At 37.9% G+C, this 19,623-nt stretch overlaps 2 protein-coding genes across 5 annotated transcripts in view; one reads left to right on the top strand and one right to left on the bottom strand.

Annotated features, from left to right (window-relative positions):
• Positions 1-5,208: 5,208 nt before the first annotated feature.
• On the bottom strand, positions 5,209-15,490 carry Efcab7 (EF-hand calcium binding domain 7). Of its 3 annotated transcripts, none has more exons than XM_059254569.1 (6): positions 15,157-15,490; positions 13,141-13,328; positions 8,044-8,255; positions 7,015-7,101; positions 5,786-5,981; positions 5,209-5,349 (listed from the first exon to the last, which is right to left on the bottom strand). In XM_059254569.1, exons 2-6 carry the CDS (start codon positions 13,325-13,327, stop codon positions 5,225-5,227), a joined length of 807 nt encoding a protein of 268 aa, XP_059110552.1. In that variant the 5' UTR covers position 13,328; positions 15,157-15,490; the 3' UTR covers positions 5,209-5,224. The 3 variants fall into 3 exon arrangements, with proteins under 3 accessions (XP_059110552.1, XP_059110553.1, XP_059110551.1); XM_059254570.1 differs by having other exon boundaries at positions 15,240-15,490; XM_059254568.1 differs by having other exon boundaries at positions 15,138-15,252.
• Positions 15,338-19,623, top strand: part of Itgb3bp (integrin subunit beta 3 binding protein) — a 59,773-nt gene continuing 55,487 nt past the window's right edge. Inside the window, exon 1 of one of the 2 annotated variants that reach the window (XR_009377614.1) lies at positions 15,338-15,617. Coding sequence is in view for 1 of the 2 variants with exons in the window: in XM_059254571.1 (XP_059110554.1) it covers positions 15,545-15,621 (77 nt within the window). In the remaining variant the exon portion in view is untranslated. Of the gene's footprint in view, positions 15,622-19,623 lie in introns of both variants that reach the window. The other variant, XM_059254571.1, reaches the window with a different exon arrangement.

Raw genomic sequence — 19,623 nt, 5'->3', positions numbered from 1 at the left:
TGACTTGTGACATTCGGGAAACTAAAGAGAAGTTGTCCATGGCAGACAGTTCTTCTGGAGGCAGTGCCAAGGGCTGACAGGAAATGGCTTTAGAAATCTAGTTGAGAAGGTTAACATTTTTATTAGAGATCTCCCCGTGTTCCAGTTCTGGGGGGAAAAATGCTATAATAGAAAAAGAATTTGTAAGTTTCTATGGAAGACTGCCAAACTCCATACTGTAATAATACACTGAGGTTAATAGGACTGGAAATAGCAAGGAATAGCTACACAAAAGTAGGCAAGTGCCACATGATTGACACCAAATGAAGATCAGTGAATTGTTCTGAACAGTAAATAATATTGCTAGGAAATCTTGGAGCAATAATGTTTAAAAGGAAACAATTGGTTTCTTAAGGTTCACCAAACTTATTAAATACATAATGCTTATTCAACTTGAAATTTTATTTAAAACAAGACTTTCAATCACAAAGGTTTTTGGTTTTTGTTGTGATTTTTTTTTGGGGGGGGCGGGTCATGGATCCAGACTAACATGCTATGAGTTAAAAGTAAAAAATACTAAGAAATTGTCTGAATTGTTTAAATAAATGAATTTGAATGGAATACAGACCAGGTTGACAGTTTTGAGTTTATGAGAAAATGGAAGTACAGTGAATTTTAAAATGTTTTTAGAAAAATAGAGGAGGAAATTCCATGTGTAATATATATCTTTTGACAAATAAAACCACTTGTAATTCTTAGAGCGGGCATGAGGTGGTGCTAGATTCTACCAATTCAAGTATATTCCTATAAATGCAAACAACTGTTATTTCACTGGTGATACACAGATCTCACTTATTCATAAGAACTAAGGAAATACTAAAGACACAAACCACAAGCTTTAAAGTAGAAAACAATGATCAAAACAAATCTATCAGTGAGGTTCCATCTTTCCTGGGTGGCTCTGGTCAACACTTGTCCTGACAAAGAATTCTGTGTTATTGGCAATCTAAGTGAGCATGAGTTAGCAAGCAGCCCTGCCACAGATGACAGCATGGGAGCTTGTCATCCTCGTCACTCTTTACCAAGGGAGTCACATTCTTGCAGGAAGCTATTCGCTTTCACTGTTTGAAGAAGCAGGTAAAACGCGTTATTACTTTTTTGTTACTAAAGAATACTTAAAAATAAAAGGTTAAATAGATGATTTATGAAGGAAAATTGATATGGATTGTCTTAATTGACAAGTTAAATTGATTAACATTTTGAAAAAGAAACATGACTGTTGCTTTAGCAATAATTAGGAATGAACCATTTTCAATTTGTATTATATATTTATATACATAGTTGTATTACACATTTGTACTATTTTATAGAGAAATTTGTGTATAATAGTTGGTATGCTTTACATGTACATGGCTTATGCACACAAAACATGTTGTAAATATGTATAGCTGGATATTGTATGATATATGTGTGTATACTATGTATGTGCTGTATGGTATGTGTCCTACATATCATATAAAACATTTTAGTAGACATATATTTAGGCAAGTCCCTGTTAGGAGAATGACTACAGGCAGGCTACATCTCTGGAGCTTCCCATTGATGACTTGTGGCCTACTCTAATTTCAGTAGTGACTGCTTTACAGCAAGGAAGTTAAAGCTATTCTTCTCTCAAGGGAAAATTCCAGATTATTTCTTGAATATTACAGAACCTAACTAGATAGAATCCAAGATTAACAAGAGAATAGTAATACAGTGTCAAAGTATGACTGGTAGAAAGTCATACTTTGTACAGTTACTGTAACATTGTTATTTTCCTCCTGCAATTCAATCTTTTAGAAATGTGTGGCTATCTGATTTCAAATCTGACTCCTGAGCATGGTGCCTGTAGTGCAGCTACTCTAGAAGACTAAAAGAAAACGACTGAGCCTGTGAGAAAGAGTCCAGCCTGGACAAACCCAGCAAGACCACGTCTTTTTAAAAAGTGAACACATGCCTTTAATCCCAGCACTCAGGAGGCAGAGCCAGGCGGATCTTGGTGAGTTCATGGCCAGCCTGGGCTACAGAGCGAGATCCAGGACAGGCTCCAAAACCACACAGAGAAACCCTGTCTCAAAAAAAACAAAAAAAACAAAAAAAAAAAAAAGGTGAACAAGAGCAGGGAAGGAAGGGAGGAAGGGAGAGCAGGCAGGCAGGTGGGCAGACAGGACAGGGAGAAACTCTGGCTTATGCTTGCCCCATGGCAACAATTTCCCATTCCTGAAGCTGCTCACTTTCTGTGCAATCCCACTCTTCTCTGCTCCACATAAACCGATTGTCTTAAAGTACTTGAAGAAAATTAATTAGCTGTCTTGTTAGTAATTTATTTTGCATTTTCGTAACTAAAAACTAGAATGGTTCTGAAACTGCACAAATATATATATAATATCTACAAAAAGAAAATTGCTTCAAAGTGAAACACCCACAAAAAGAACTGATACCTGCTGAGTAACAGAGAGCCTCAAACTAAACCTCCGTCTCTCCAGCGATGTATGCAGCTGGCAGGGTAGGGAGAGAAGCAGGAGGATCACGAGTTCGAGATCATCCTTGATTACACTGTAAATCTGCATCCAGCCTCGCTAGGCTGTCTCAAAAGCCAAAAGAACAGTAATTTTGGCTCACTTCATCTGAGAAACACCAGATAGCAAACAAAGAAGGTCGAGAGACACAAGGCAAACATTTCCAAAAGATATTAATATTTATACTGAAGTTATAGGATTAAAAAGTTGGGTAGGCTCTCCAGATGGCTCAGCAGGTAGAGGTGTTTTCCACTAAGCCGATGACCTCACTTCAATCCCTGAAATCCACACAGAGGAAGGAGAGAACCAATCCCACAAGCTGTCCTCTGACCTCCACATGCACTCTGGTGCATGTGCACAGACATATAATAAATAAATGTAAACAACTTTTCTAAAGTTGACAGTATGCCAACTCATTTTAATAATTAAATTCTTCTTAGTACGTCTAAAATCTAATTTTCAATCACCACCAACATTCCTTCTTGACATCTAGATGAAAAATGTAAGTGGACTCTTTTTTTTTTTTTTTTTTTTTTTTTTTGGTTTTTCGAGACAGGGTTTCTCTGTGTAGCTTTGCGCCTTTCCTGGAACTCACTTGGTAGCCCAGGCTGGCCTCGAACTCACAGAGATCCGCCTGGCTCTGCCTCCCGAGTGCTGGGATTAAAGGCGTGCGCCACCACCGCCCGGCTAAGTGGACTCTTTTTTAATAACCATGGCCTGCAGGTAATTCTGGGATTGTCCATTAGACCCTCCTGCTCCTAGCATACTCAAGAACTACTAGAGGCCAAGCTAGCATCACTACAAATGCAGAACTCTATCAGGCTCTCAAGGAAGTCTTCCTCCTATCTCCATTCATAATCCTGTACTAGAATAACTGTTCTTAGACCAGACTTTCATCATTCCATTTCCATATAAAGAAATGCAGTCATGTCTTAGTTCTGTAATACTTTTTTTTTTTTTTTATTCAAGTGACTATGTCCCTAGTACTGTGCTAAATGCTTTGAAAAAGATTTAAGCCAGGCAATGGTTGGTGCATACCTTTAATCCCAGCAATTAAGAGACAGCGGATTTCTTTGAGTTCAAGGCCAGTCTAGTCTACAGAGTTAGCTCCAGGACAGCTAAGGCTACACAGAAAAACACTGTCTCAAAAAACAAAAGACAAACAATCAAATAAAAAAAAAATTAGATCTTTTAAAATACATTAAATAAAATTATTCCCAAGTCATAGTTAACGAAAATCAGATTCAAAAGAGAGGTTGTGAAACTTGCCCACATTTATGCAATCATTAGGGGAGTAGCTAGAATTCACTCACAGGTGTGTTATTCTGAGCACTTTATCAATTCCAAGAAGACTCTTTTCACAGGGTATCCAATCAATAAATATTAATTATAACAATGAAATACTATGCTATACCACCTTGGCATATGACAGTGAATAACCAAATGGAAATTTCTTCAATTCAAGGCCCATAGTTTACACTAAGCAAAATAATTGACACACATTACTTAATTAGAAATTGTTTGTTGGACTGAACTAAAGGAACTGTATTAATGGCACAGATGGAAAGTCTTATGATTTAATATAATCTATTAATATTTATATCTCTACATGATGACTAAAATTAAACACTTTAGAGTTAGGTAAATCATAATTAACCAGGCTAATATTTTAACATTTAAGTTAATTACAAAATACAAAAAGGTTCTATTGGTGAAAAATAATATTGTTGGAACATGAAATAAGTGTGAACAAACTGGACATGCACACCAAATTGCTTAAGGTGTATATATTCCTAAACAGTCAGAGCAAAATTCCTTAGGGATGATGTTTTAAAATTTTAATAAAGAACAAATGTCACTGTCTAGCAATGTAAAGATATAAGGGACTTCAGAGTTCAATAACAAATACAGAGTTGTTATTTGAAACAAGAACGCAGCTCTGGAGAACAATCAGTTCCGTTCTCAGCAGCAGTTAGAGTGTGTGGTCATAACCATTTCCCCCTTTTACAGAGGTCTCCAGGTGCACATTTTTAATGTATCCTAGCAGTTTCCAGTTAATGTTTTATATTTCTGGAGCTATTATTTTCTGCTGAAAGAAAACTAGTAAAAGTTGAGTCTAAAAGGGGAAAACAAAGGAAGAAGATCAATATTAACACTCAACAAATATTGACTTAGCAAAGTGACTTTGTGGTCTTTCTCTCGCAGGAATTGATATTGAATGCACGATTTACTTAGGCGACACCTAGGGAAGGTATTTGTCAAACGAAAAATTTTACTTGCCAAGGTATATAGATAATTAATCTATTCATCAAATTTAAAAATTGAAGAGTCACCATTTTCAAACTAAAGACCTTATACGTAATAATATTCTTACTCATTTTTTTTACTTTAAAATATCATAACCAAGGCCAGCAAGATAGCTCAGCAGACACAGATATCTACAGGCAAAGCACACAGCTCAGATTCCGTCCTGGACCCCAGAGGGTGGAAAGAGCCAACTCTCACAAGTTGTCCTCCGACCTCTACATGTGCACAACAGCATGCCACATAAATAAATGATGTCTAATTGAAAATATTACAAACAGAAATACTGCGTTCTACAGGAAAAACTCAAATTAGTCCACAGACTCCATTGGTTCCCTGTAAACACTCAATAATTACTAATAATCTGAAGTTCATTTAAAGTACTATACCTTTAGGTTTGGCTCTGTTAACTTGGACTCTCGGTTACTATTAGCACTCATGGTAATTGTGAAGGAAACAGATGTTTTGAACTTTCTAGTTGTTGACAGTAAGGAATGGCTTGGGTCACCTGTAAAAAGTAAGTTATTTGGTCTTATACATGAAAAGTGGTCAGCAGCAGTTAGTTTCTAAACACAGTGTCATACAGTCCATTGCATTAATTTCACTCTTTGTTCTTCCTATTGAAATGCAGTCAGAGGTTTTATATTGATCAGGCCTTAATGGTTTTAATTTATGTGCTACTAAGACAAGATTCTTTATTTCAATATGTCATCTTTTAGTCTGAAATTTTAGTTTTAATAAAATGTAATGAGCATAGCCAAGTGAGGTTTCATAATAAAATTTTACTTCAGTAGATTTTTACTGCTAAGAAAGTCTAGAAATGGTAGCTAATAGTTGGATTCTCATTTACCTTATTATTGATAACTGGAGATGAAAGGACATTTTTGTTTGAATTATGATCCACCATTTCTGATCAAGAAATTTTTAGTATTGAAAGTAAATACCTTTACTTGAGAATGTTTCCTGGTCATTTTTTCTTATGATTCTAGGTGACGGTTTTGGCGCTGGAGATGAGTCTCTTTCAGGGGACCCTTCGCTATGGCTTCCAAACTGCTGCCACCTCAGTTTACTGTCAGCCTCCAGTCTTTCTAGTGTAGTCTTGAGACATTGCTCGCTGGTTGTCATATATAATTTACAAAACTAAAGGAAATAGAAAACCGTCAGCTGGGGAGGGAAATGTTCAGTCCTACATTTGGGAGGCAAGGGAGGTAAACACACATTAGTAGGCAAGGAGGAGGCTGGTCAATGAAATGCGTTTCTTACTTTACTTGTTGCTCATGTTATTTTCTGTGAACCAGACTGCCCAGGCAGCCCCAAGTGACCCAGCGAAATGCAGCCATCAATCAGTGGGGTCACACTCCGAGTGAAAATGAATGGTACACCAGGAGAGGTGATTTATTTATTTTTTTAACAAGACACATAGACTTGCATTTGTTCTAAATAATTTTTCTGACTGTTCCACCTTAGAAAATGTTCATTTCTGAAGGGAGTCTCTATGCTTGCTTGTATACTTGTATGTGCACATATATGTATTTTAACTTGGTTATAAAGGCTGAGTGGCCCTTATTCAAAATGCTTCGACCAAAAGTATTTTGGATGACTTCAGATTTGGAGTACGTGCAGATACATAATAGGATATCTTTGGTAGCTAAGTCTAATTGAGAAATCCACTTATTTCATGTGCTGCTTATACAAATAGCCCACAGGAAGTATTTTAAGTTATACTTTTAGCAGGCCTTAACATGAGCTCCTACATGGAACTTAGCTTCAGATTGTGGAGCATTTCATATTTTGAATGTTCAGATTAGGGATGCTTGCTTGCCCTACACTATTTGTAATATAATCATCAGATCATAATTGTGAGACTAAGAGGATAAATTAAAAGTACAATGGGTATGCAGTATGTAACTATGCCCTTACTAATATTTAAAAAATATTTGTATAGGGGCTGGAGTTGCTTCACGGTGCAGTGTTTCACATGTATGAGGTCCTGAGTTCAAACACACTTATCTGATATGGTCTAATCATTTCATAATGTATGCATATATCAAAAGCATCTTTGCATACACTATCACTATATATCATTTTGTCAGTTACATCGTAGCAACGCTGGGGAAAATTAAAATGATTCCCTACACAGCATGCATGTTTCTTTCAATAAGGGGTTATCTACCTTAATGTAGTCAAACTTTCCATCAGCATTCACATCAGCCAAATTTATTACAGCATTTACTTCTTCCTGAGTCATCTTCTCACCTCTCTAAAAATAAAACAAAACATATTTTAAAACAACATAATTAATGCTTTGTTATTGACAGTGATGGTAGAAATGCATTTTTTGTTATTTATTTTTCTGAGTTAATTTCACTATATAGACCTGGCTGACCTGGAATTTACTATGTAGACCAGGTTGGCCTGAACTCAGAGAGCTGCCTACCTCTGTCTCCCAAGCACTGGGATTAAAGGTGTGAGTGGGCTACAGTGCCCAGTTGGAAACGTATTTTAACCTCTTCTACAAATAAGTTGAATATGTGGTTTCATTATGAGTCAGAATGAGAGTATTAAGCAATAATGAGACTATGTTAAATAAAATTTCATAAAATTATTAAATTTTGTGAACAATATGTTTAATTTCAGTTTCAAGATTTTAACAATTTATGTTATAGAGTCTGTAATAATGGATATTGAAGATAGAGTAATAATATCTTCTAAAAGTGTTCAAAAAATAAAACGAGCTGAGCGTGGTGGTGCACACCTATAATCCCAGCACTCAGGAGTCAGAGGCAGGTGGATCCCTGAGTTCAAGGCCAGCCTTGTCAACAGAGTGAGTTCCAGGACAGCCAGGGCTGTACAGAGAAACCTGGTCTAGAAAAACGAAAAAGAAAAAAGAAACAAAATAATATCAAATCACATTTATACTTATTTTCCTTTTACTGAACACATGAAAATCATAGATTTCAGAGTTCTGAGCAGTAAAGAATTACATGGGGGAAGGGAAACTGAACATGGGCTCGACTTCATGCTTTCTCTCTTTTTTATAAAGCACTTTTCATGGAAAAGGACTGCAAACACTTTACAAATACTGTATGTCATTCACTTTCCCCGGTGAGAGAATACTTACTTTAATGTGGAGTTTGGTAGCCAAAGTTGGACTCCAGGTGCTTTACAGACATGCACAGTACAAAACTCCCGCAGGTCTTACCTTCGTTAGATACTTATGAAGGTCAGAGTGTAAAATAGAGCCATCGTCGTTTACATCTAACTGTTTAAATGATTTTAGCAATTCTGCTTTTGAAGTAGGTTTTTCCTTGCTTAAAATTATACAAAAATCATCAAAATTCAGTTTGGCAGTTTGAGGAGTCCAATACTTATTAATGGTCTTTTGGGATGGATTTCTTCCTGCATGCTGAAGAGCTGCCCAATTAAAAAAAATATTACATATTACTATAACACTTGGAATTGATATTTGAGTATTCTTTTTCTTCAATCCCTATACATTAGTAAGCAAATCCAGTATCTCTCATCCAATCACCATTGGTACTGACTACATAGTTACATCAATGTATGTTTCTCTAGATAGTTACATCCATATATGCTTCATTATTAAAAGCAAAAAATATACATGCCTACCAGCTAAAGAGACTTAATATATTAGAGGCAGAACTGATTTATTCCTTCTTCTATCTGTTTTGTTTTCAACCTACTTAACTGTCATTATCTGGTTTACTTAAGAACTTAATTTTTTTTTTTTTTTTTTGGTTTTTCGAGACAGGGTTTCTCTGTGTAGCTTTGTGCCTCTCCTGGAACTCACTTGGTAGCCCAGGCTGGCCTAGAACTCACAGAGATCCGCCTGGCTCTGTCTCCTGAGTGCTGGGATTAAAGGCGTGCGCCACCACCGCCCGGCCAAGAACTTAATTTTTTGAGGCAGGTTCTCACTCTGTAGCCCAGGCCAGCCTGGAACTCATTTTGTAGATCTGGTTTGGCCTTGAACTTGATGTGATCTTCCTCCCTCTGCCTCCAAAGTTCTGGGATTACAAGGATGAGCCACCAGTTTATCTAAGAACTTTTAGAGAAAACAAGGTTGACTGAATTTTTATTTTTATTTTTATTTTTTTATTTTTATTTTTTTGAGACCACAGGGGTAACCACAAAAAGCAAAAGTGATTTTTTTTTCAGGGTTAACAGATATTTCACTGACTGGAAGAACTCATTTGTTTGAGAACTTTAATGTTAACAAGGTGTAGTATCTATAATGTTCACCAGAGCTAGGTAGTAGGGGCTCCAGAATGTCAAGCATGCACCAAATGTCAAATATGTGCACAAAAGCATCCATTTGCAGGGCTAGTGGGATGGCTCAGCAGGTGAAAGCATTTGCCATCAAACCTGAGAACTTCAGTTCTATCCCCAGGATCCATACAGTGGAAAGAACCAAGTTGTGCTCTGACCTTTAAATGCTTTGCCATGTGCATACATACACAAAGAGGCACCACACAGGCACCTGTGCATATAAATGTGCGTGCATGCACGCATGTGTGCGCACACACACACAAACACACAGATACTTAACTAAATATAATAATTTTTAACTGTAATCGGTGAAGGACTTACAATCTCAGAAAGGCTGTGTATTTGTATATGTCACACAACACTAAATACAATATCTTTAAACAATTACAGACACCTTCTTCAGTTCACTACAAGTGATGTAGTAATTTGCAAATGAACTTCTACATATTACTTTATAACTGTCCATAAGTTTCTGAACCACCAGAGAAGAAATCATTAAATTTCTAAAGCTGTATCTGTCTTGAATTGTGCTACCAAATTTTATTATAAAATATTATATTGGAAATTTCCAACTATTGGGGGTGGGAATGTATACTATATGTGCATCATAAATCAACACTAAAATGATTATCTGAATTTTCTACAATTTAATGTAATGAAGATTAGTAAATACAAAAGAGTTTAGAGAAATATCCACAAAGAAAGGGAAACTAGATCAACATAATAAACATACATATTTGAATCAATTATTGGGCACTAGTTGCACATAATCACACGAAGGGTGACTTTGTTCTTTGGAGACAAAAGCTTTTTCTGGTCCAAAGTTGTTCTGTGATATAAGTGTAAATTCTACATCTTTAAAAAATATTTACATCTTATGTATTTATTATTATTTGTGTGTATGCATCATCATCATCATCATCATCTGTTTGTGTGCCTGCACATGCATGCCATGGCGCAAATGTGGAGGTCAGATGACAATTTGTTATAGTTGGTTCTATCCTTCCACCATGAGGGTTCTGGGGACTGAACTCAGGTCCTCAAGCTTGGTGGCAAGCTCCTCTACCTATTGAGCTGTCTCATTGGCCTATGTAAAGTCTGCATGTTAAGTGTAATATTGCTAATTGTGGTCATGACTTACATTTAAAAGACTAGGAGACATTTCCCTATCCTTCAGTTTATGCCAACAAACTGTACTTAGATAACTGAAACAGACACAGAAAGGGAAACAAGAAGACAAGCTTGGAGATGATCTACACAGCCAACAGAATTTATTTTTTAACATTGTGTGTGTGTGTGTGTGTGTGTGTGTGTGTGTGTGTGTGTATGTGCACAATCTACATGGAGGTCAGAAGCCAATTTAATTTTTTCTTCTTCCCCATTGTGGGCCCCAGGGATGCAACTCCAGTTGCCAAGTTTGGCAGCAGATGCCCTTAACCAGTGAACCAACTCAAGGTTCTGCTGACAGTAGTTCCCACTACTGTAACTGCCATCTTCTATCTGCTTAGAAGACCTTTATGGAAATGTGTAGCACTGAACATACATTTTTCTCACATTGTGGATACAGAAAAATCCTTGGTTACCATGCTTCCCTAGGAATAAAGAATAAATATTTGCCTCCTACATAAACAAACAATTCCATAATTCATCTACCAACAGAATTAGAGAAATGATATATGCATTTAGGAATCTATCCCTAGGGGCTGGAGAGATGGCTCAGAGGTTAAAAGGAATCTATCCCTAGTCAACTCCACTGACTAGAATGGGAGAATAGAGTAGAATTTAAATTGTAATTTGAAGGTTAAAAATCTACTGGGGAAGGAAATTCTTTTGGTAAATATTTAGAAAAGCCATCTTACCAACTCTTAGAAACAGCAGCTCAGCAAACATGTGCCACTATCTTCAATAACAAAGAAAATTTTAGTTTTTTTCCCCCATTTTATACAGTCTCTACTATGGTCCAGGCTGGCTCAAACTTAAGATAATCCTCCTGCCTCAGCTTCCTCAGTGCTGGGATTATAAGCCTGTGCCTTCATGCCTGACTACTATAATCACTACCTAAGAATCTTCTGGGTGTATCTTCTTTTTGTTTTAAGTGCTTTAAGAGGATGAAACTCCAGGCCTGTGCAAGGGCTCTAGCATTAAGCTATATCACTAGATCCTTTAAAACTATTGATTTAAAAAGGATAACCGTCTCAAAATAAAATTATGCCAAAATATGTATGTAGAAGTAAACCTCTCTACATCTGAGAAGTCTTTACTAACTGCAGATGTTTAAAGGTTGACATCTATATTGTGATCTTTTGCTTATGGTGTACTTAAGCTTTGCCATGTATCTGCGATACCTGTGGACCCGCTGTGTCTGACTCTGCATGGAAATGTCAGACCATTTGTTATGTGCTAAGGGCAGAAGCATATATGAAAAAGAGTGGTAAGAAACAGATGTCACTGATGTACAAATTCCTTTGTAAAAAACTATCTTTAGCCCAACAGTGCTACAAAGAATATATTCCACCTTAAACCAAAACCACGTGTAACACTGGAGATGCAAAAACAGGTTTGTTTTCTACCCAGATAATTTCACAGGGCTGACAGTGTCTTATTACATATTAATTGATTAATTGTTCAAGAACTATACCATAGGAAGGTATGTTAAACTTTTCAATTTAGCAAATTCACTGTTTTTTTGTTTTGATTTGTTTTTTCGAGACAGAGTTTCTCTGTGTAACTGTCCTGGCTGTCCTGGAACTTGCTTTGTAGATCAGACTGGCCTTGAACTCACAGAGATCCATATGCCTCTGCCTCCTGAATGCTGGGATTAAAGGCATCCACCACCATTCCCAGCCACTGTTTCTATTTTCAAAAGAAGAAAGAAAAAAAACCTCAGATATTTCACCAATGGCAGCAAAGTGGAGTTTTAATTAACTGGGTTTCTGTTTATACTATTTAATATATGCCAACTAAACACACGTATTTAAAATTCAAGATGAAAGTTTATAAATTTTTAATTATATAAGTCAAAGTTACACATAATTTTTGAAATGGCTACCATCATGTACATTCGTTCTTAAACTATTTAATTAGTGTCTTCTATTTAGATAGCAAATATATTTTAATCTTGTCAAATTTCATCATTCCTCCAAAGGAATTTTCTTAGAAAGAGATCATATGTATAAAAACCCAAGACATTTCTGCAGAAACCTAGCAGAATTTTGTTTAAGGAAATTACTTCTAAAGATGGCAAAGAAACTCAGTTCTCTGCTAATAAGATTTGGCTTGATGAAACTGACGTGAGTCATAGCATTACCTGCTGTTGTCATTTGCCCATCTCCAGTGACTACAGACTACCAGAATCAAGACCTCCCAGCTCTTTGATAGCCTGGCAAGGACCACATTCAGTGATGTGGGGGACTTTTGCAGCCAAAAGAATGTTAAAATATGATAAAGGGTAGAATGAGAAACAAAACTTTGCAACTTCTAATTCTCTTCTAAAATTTCATTTATTTATATTTTTCTTTTAAGTCATTTGACCTCAGTTTTGCAAATTCTTTATCTTTTCCTTAATGTAAGTCAAAATTCAGATTAGTGAGTCAGATGGCAAAAGGGTTTTGATTCTATTATTATAAATCTAAAGCACCACCAGACAGCTGAAAAACAGCAACAGTAACAAGCAGTTACTGGTGGAAGTTACTCTTAAGCAAGCAGTAACTGGTGGAAGCTTCGACTACACAATCTACTCTCTCTCTCTCTCTCTCTCTCACACACACACACACACACACACACACACACACACACCACACACACACACACACACACACACACACGTTTATATATGTCTAGTTTGGAAGTCCCTAGGACATGTAACTATATAAACAGCTATTGTTTCTCACAGTCCTGCTGCTTGTTTCACTGTGAAACTGGAGTTTGACTCAACGATGTAATTCTAATTCAGACCTTTCAGTCTATTAACTTTCAAAAAATAAAGCAAAATATTCAACTTTAAAAAATTTACCTAGGTAAAGTTGACCCTTAGAAACAATGTTTTCCAAGCTGCTTTTGAAGATGGTTAAGTAGGCGGCCCGACAATTCATATAAAATACCTCCTGTTCAGTTGGTGGAAATTTCTTTGTGCGGGGACTCCCTGAAAGCATTGATTTGTGAGTACCCAAAGCTGCATCACTTCCAGGATTGCTGGCCATTCTATTAGAAAAATAATGTAAAATTTTACTTTGGTCCATGTAAATCACCTAAAAAGCAAATGTACCACCATGAGGTGTGGCATTGGTCTACTGAAGATTTTATACACAGAATAAAAAAGATAAGTGTTATGGCATCTATATGAACTTATCAGTACATGTTAAATAGAATAAATTCTTAACAGTTGATTTCTAATTATATACATACACACATGTAATTCCTCAAATATATAATATCCCAAAGAACAAAGATATAGCATAATACAAAAGAATAGAACAAAGAAAATGCATACACCCATCATCTCAAAAAAAGAGGTCATGTGAAACTTCAAAAGGTTGCTAAGATTACATCAGTTCACAAATATAAAGCATACAGAATACTACAGGACATATAAATGCTAAAGAAACTGTAGATGGAGTGAAATTTCCTAACAATGAGATATTTTATGTAAATCAACTGCAGTTGACACCCACCCTCCATAGCAGGATGAACTAAATCATTTCACTGACATTTCTACAATCCAGCACATGCCAAATCACTGAACATTTGAAGTCTCATTTACTACCATTAGGCTTTACTGAGTTTCTTTATTAGTAGTAATATTTGGGGTATATACAGAACCTCTGCTCATAAAACATTAATACACAATCATACATCTTATTTCATCCTCGACTACACTGACCAGGTACTTTTTGTCCATTTTACAGATGATGAAATTGAGGGACAGAGATGTCACCCAGTTAGCAGTAAGTTGTGAAATTTCAGAAGGTTTATTGAACAAAGGCTACTATGAGGTGCTAAATTGTGCTGGTGGTCCAATGGCTTCCAACATTACTTTATCCTGCGTTGACTTCTGAAAATACATTCCAATCTAATAAATTGAATAGTTCAAGTTGAACAATAAGATGACACAGGTAGAGTCCCCTTCAGGACTCATTGGATTCTTACTCAGGAGGCCTAAATCACTGGCACCTTCTTGAATTATGTAGGTCTTTTACACTTGGGAAAGAAAGATAATAATCGCTTATCATGGATGAAGTACCCTATTTATAATACACAGACCGCCTGCCTGACACTTTCATATTACACCAGATTTAGAAGGACCCCATAGGGATGTGGTGTCACAGTCTGGTTACTGCAAATTGGTATCACCATAATTAAACATCAGTTTTAAACACATATGCGTGCATGCCATCTCACAAATGTGAAAGAAAACTGTTCCAGTAAGGAAGAACGGGCACTCACTTTACAGCAAGCAATTTAAAAACATATTTTTAAGGATCTTCTTCAAATGCTCCTTCCAAATAGGGTTATTCTCACATAGAAATCCCAGGGCAGAAATGTTCCAGAATTCTATTCTTTCCCTTCCTTTGAAGAGAGCCTAAACTGAAGCTTAAATAAATGTATAATTGCACCCCTAGGGCTCTGAAACCCCCTTTTATTTAAAACTCAAACCCAAGACTGAGACAGGGGCCTGGAGAGTACAATGTAGCAAACGGCTCCATAAATAACCAGACACACAATAAGCAGGAAAAAATAAACGGTTAACAAGCGCCTAAGGCGTCTAAAGGGCCGAGTGAAAACAGAGAGCCATCCAGTCACCGTCTCTGCACCATGTAATAGTCATTGCTGATCAGAGACGCGCTCTCTCCGTTTTGTATTCCTCTGGCCACAACGCTGCGTTCCTGTGTGTTTCAGGGGCTTGCCTGGGCTATTAGGAGGACACAAAAGGAAACGCAGCAGGTGGGAGCGGCAGCCACATAGGGAGGGCAGAGCGAGCGAGAGAGCGAGAGAAAGAGTGCCGGTTGCTACCTAATTTCAGCTCACAAACCAAGAAGAGCAGCCAATTTTCTTTAGAGTAGTTCCTCGAATCTCTCAGCGCAGCCGAACAGACCTCCGCCTTTTTTAGATTACCATAGCAACTGCTCCTCTCCGCCACCGGAAGTAAGAAGCAGAGCACCTCCCAAACAGTCCGACCGGAGGTCTCCGGACCACTGACACAGAAAGTACAGTCACTGCCCTGTTGCTCGTCTGTTGTGAGGTTGCTTTGTCCAGAATAGTGAGAGAGGGTCGGCAGGGGCTAGGTGGGGCTCTGGCCCTGGACTCCCTGAACCCCCCCGCCCCTCACATACACTCGGGCTATTTATCGTGCGGAGGCTGTTTCCGGCGGACCGCTGTATGTGTGACACCGCATCCAGTCCCCACTGCGCGGGCTTTTTATGCTTCCGCGTTTGCGGTTTCTCAGTTGGTTCTACCCAGCAACGGTGTCCCTTCCCAGAGTCCCGACATGCCGTAGGTATCTCTTCCCTGGATGTTGCTGTGTTGAGGGGCCCTCTGTGAGCAGAAGGAGTATACTCCGTAGCCCCATCGTCACTTTGTCTTTCCTGTTTCTATAAACGTGCCTCTGTTGACAGTGCCAGGATGCTTGGTTCTCTCAACCCGCCTCTACTCCTCAGCCCTACTTTACCAAAACCTCCCAACCTTTTATAAGCTGTGGGCTAAATTTGAGCAATGTCTAACTGAAAATAACTTAAATAGGGTAACATACTGAGAATAAAACAAAGAAAAAGCTTTTTTTTTTTTTCTTTCCTAAAGGAGTAATTGGAGGAATGGCCCGAATGAATCTAAAATAAGTGGAAAAGAACAAATAACCAATGACAATGGAATGGGTAGGATCTTAAAAATATAGTGAATGAAGGAACCAGTTTGTGGAAGGCTGCATACAGCCATTGAAGTTTAAGGGCAAGCAAAAATAAACAGTTGTGTGTGCTAAGATTATAATGGGAAAAGGCAGGGACATAGCATAAAATTCGTTCTAATGGTTGTCTCATGGGGGAAAGACAGTGGGCTAGCAAAGGAGGCGTCATGTGTATCCAGTCATGTTGGTGATATTGTTGCTTAATTGGGTGATGAGTCTTTGGTTGCTTGCTTTTATAATTTGAACATCATTTGTTTTTTTTGTTTGTTTGTTTTTTTGGGTTTTTTTGTTTTTTTGGTTTTTCGAGACAGGGTTTCTCTGTGTAGCTTTGCGCCTTTCCTGGAACTCACTTGGTAGCCCATGCTGGCCTCGAATTCACAGGGATACGCCTGGCTCTGCCTCCCGAGTGCTGGGATTAAAGGCGTGCACCACCACCGCCCGGCATCATTTGTTTTTTAGTATGCATCATAACCAATTTAAATAGCTTTTTTTTTTTTTTTGTTTTTTTTGTTTTGTTTTGTTTTGTTTTGGTTTTTCGAAACAGCGTTTCTTTGTGTAGCTTTGTGCCTTTCCTGGAACTCACTCTATAGCCCAGGCTGGCCTCCAACTCACAGAGATTGGCCTGGCTCTGCCTCCCGAGTGCTGGGATTAAAGGCGTGTGCCACCACTGCCCGGCTTGTTGTTGTTTTTTAAGATTTAGAGCTTACCTATATTAAGTTCTTGGTAAGTATAATTCTCTACCATCCATTAGGTCTTTTGAGAAACAGGTGAATCAACTGATTGCTGCTTCTAATTTCTTTAAGCTAATCTCCCTAGCCAAGTGTACTCTTGTTTTTCTCTGTGTGTTCTAAAGACAGAGGCAATACAATTTATCTAGATTACAACCTTGACTCTTAGACTTGAAGTGGAAAAATCACTTGGACTCAAACACATCAGGATTTGAATCCTCATGAGTAAAATAGTTGATCAATAAATATTAAGTGAATGGTAAAAATGCTGTTTAAAAAGAAGTTATCCTAAGGCAGATGTGGTGGTACCTGTAACCACAGAGCTTGGGAGGTGGAGGTAGGAGGACCAAGATCAAGAGTTTAAGGCCAACATAAGGCTCGGACTTAAAAGTGAGGAGGGGGACAGCAGCAGCCGCTTTAGACTATATGGAGGAATTTCACACCACATCTGTGATATGAGCACATCTGTGCTTACATATTGCTAATGGCAAATGTAATAGCTCTTACTATTACATTTCCATTGATTCTCTTCCCCATCCCCACATCTTCCATCTTTTCACTTATAAATTTCCTAGTTGCATTTGCTTCATTTTTCTAATTAACGTGTATTATCATGCTGCTTCAGCCAAAGACATTCGGCCAATTTCTATAAGAATTAACTTAATTCTGTTCCAAAGTTAGAAAATTAGAATAGCATTAGTGTTTCTAACTGTGACAGTGTTCTTAGTGCTGATATTCATACAAAGTCAGAGTGTTCTGAAAAGAAAAGAAAATGTACTATTTCTTTTTTTTTCTTTGATGAAATGACTGTCTAAGGTAGCCTAACATCACTGTGTTGCTGAGGCCGGCCTAAACTCCTAGTCCTCCTGCCTCCATCTCCCAGGTGCTGGTGTTACAGGCATACACCATGATGCCTGACTTGAAAGCCTAGCTATTTGATTACACTTGTCTGGGCTTTTAGTCAGACTGGTACTAACGCCAAATGCAATTATTTTTATTGTGTGGATTGATTATAAATCAATAATTTCTTTCAGCTAATCTTAAATAATTAAAATGATGTGCTAGAGTAATAGATAACCATTTAATAAATAGTTTGACCCACAGCAGATATTTAGAGTTACATAATTTCTTGCATTTTTAAGGTTGATAAATTGTTAGTACTTGCTCTAAATAGTTAAAGATAAGAATTTTAAATAATTTTTTCTTGTTTATAAAATTCAGCAAGTTATAATAGAGCAAAATATAATATGTGGCCTTTTGTAATGATATGAGGCACTTTCCTAATATATGAATGAAAGTCTTTGAACATCACTAACATTCCAAAACTAGGTCCTACATGAATCACATTTTTGTCTCAGGGCCTTCCCCTACCATGTGCTGCCTGGCATTAGCAGCTCTCTGGAACTGCAGAGGAAGAATCCACATTCCCTTCACTCTGATATCCTACATGCCTCTGCAGCCCATACCACACTGGATAGCACTGCCATGGTTGGCTCCAGCTCTGGTTGGACATACCCTCACACCCCCAGTTGACCAAATTAGTAGCAACCTTTTTCATTCATTTGCTTTCTAAGACCAGAAAACCCCTTAGGCTACCTTTCACATTGGAAGCTTAGCTGAGTGGGGTCTTGTCCTGAGGTCACCCTTCTTTGTCCCTGTGCAGAGCACTACTCTCCTTAATAATTGTAGGCACTAATCTTCTCAATAATTGTAGCACAACACAAGCCTTGGCTGCAACATTATGTTTTCTGGTGCTCCTTTTGTTTAAACTGTGCATGTTTTATTTCTTTCTGCCCCACTTGCTCTTTTTTACTATAGACTTGTGTAAGAGTCATTAATAACAACCATATCACAGATTCAGTATTATGGTATCTTGAAATTTCTCTATCAAAGCAATTGGTCCATGTGGTGGTTTGAAAGAAAATGACTTCCAAAGTGAGTGGCACTATTAGGGGGTGTGGCTTTGTTGGAGTGAGTATGACCTTGTTCGAGGAAGTGTGTCACCGTGGAGGTGGGTTTTGAGGTCTCATATATGCTCAAGATACCACCAAGTGACTCAGATCACTTCCTGTTGCCCGCAAGCCAAGATGGTGGACACTCAGCTACCTTTCCTACCTGTACACCCCCATGTCCCACCATGATGATAATGGACTGAACCTCTGAACTGTAAGTGAGCCACCACAATTAAATGTTTTCCTTTATAAGAGTTGCCATGGTCATGGTGTCTCTTCACAGCAATAGGAACCCTAACTAAGACAGCCCATTGCTTTTTAACTTAGCCTCCATCGGGTTCTCAGATCAATGGCAGAAGACAGCCAGATTCTTTGCCAAAATGTCACAAGAATGGCCTGTAGTGCAGTTGCTAATGTTGCCTGCCTCTGAAACCTCTTGAGTTGGGCCTTTGCCATCCGCATAACTCTCAGTACTGCTGTCTTCCAGGATCCTACTAGAACAGCTTGCTAAATCAGCTTACAGAATTCAACCATTTTTTTCTAGTCCAAAGTTCTAAAGTCTTCCACATTGACCCAAATAATAATAATAGCAATTTTCATATTCTTCAAAGCAACAGCCTACTTTCAGTACCAACTTCTGTTAGTTACTTTTCTTTTGCTGTAATAAAACACCACGACTAAAAGCAACGTATAGAAGAAAGGGTTTATTTTGGCTTATGAGTCTAGAGGCATAAGAATCATGGTAGGGAAGCATGGCAGTAGGCAGCAGGCATGGTTGGAGGAGCAGGAAGTTGATAGCTCACATCTTGAACCACGGTCACGAAGCAGAGAACAAACTGGAAGTGGTCCAAGACTGCCTGTAGAAATGTTCTTCCTCCAGCAAAGCTGCACCACATACACCTCCGCAAATAAAGGATAAA

Source organism: Peromyscus eremicus, chromosome 2, assembly GCF_949786415.1.
Source record: "Peromyscus eremicus chromosome 2, PerEre_H2_v1, whole genome shotgun sequence".
NCBI lineage: Eukaryota > Metazoa > Chordata > Mammalia > Rodentia > Cricetidae > Peromyscus > Peromyscus eremicus.
This window is presented reverse-complemented; position numbering and strand designations above follow the sequence as displayed.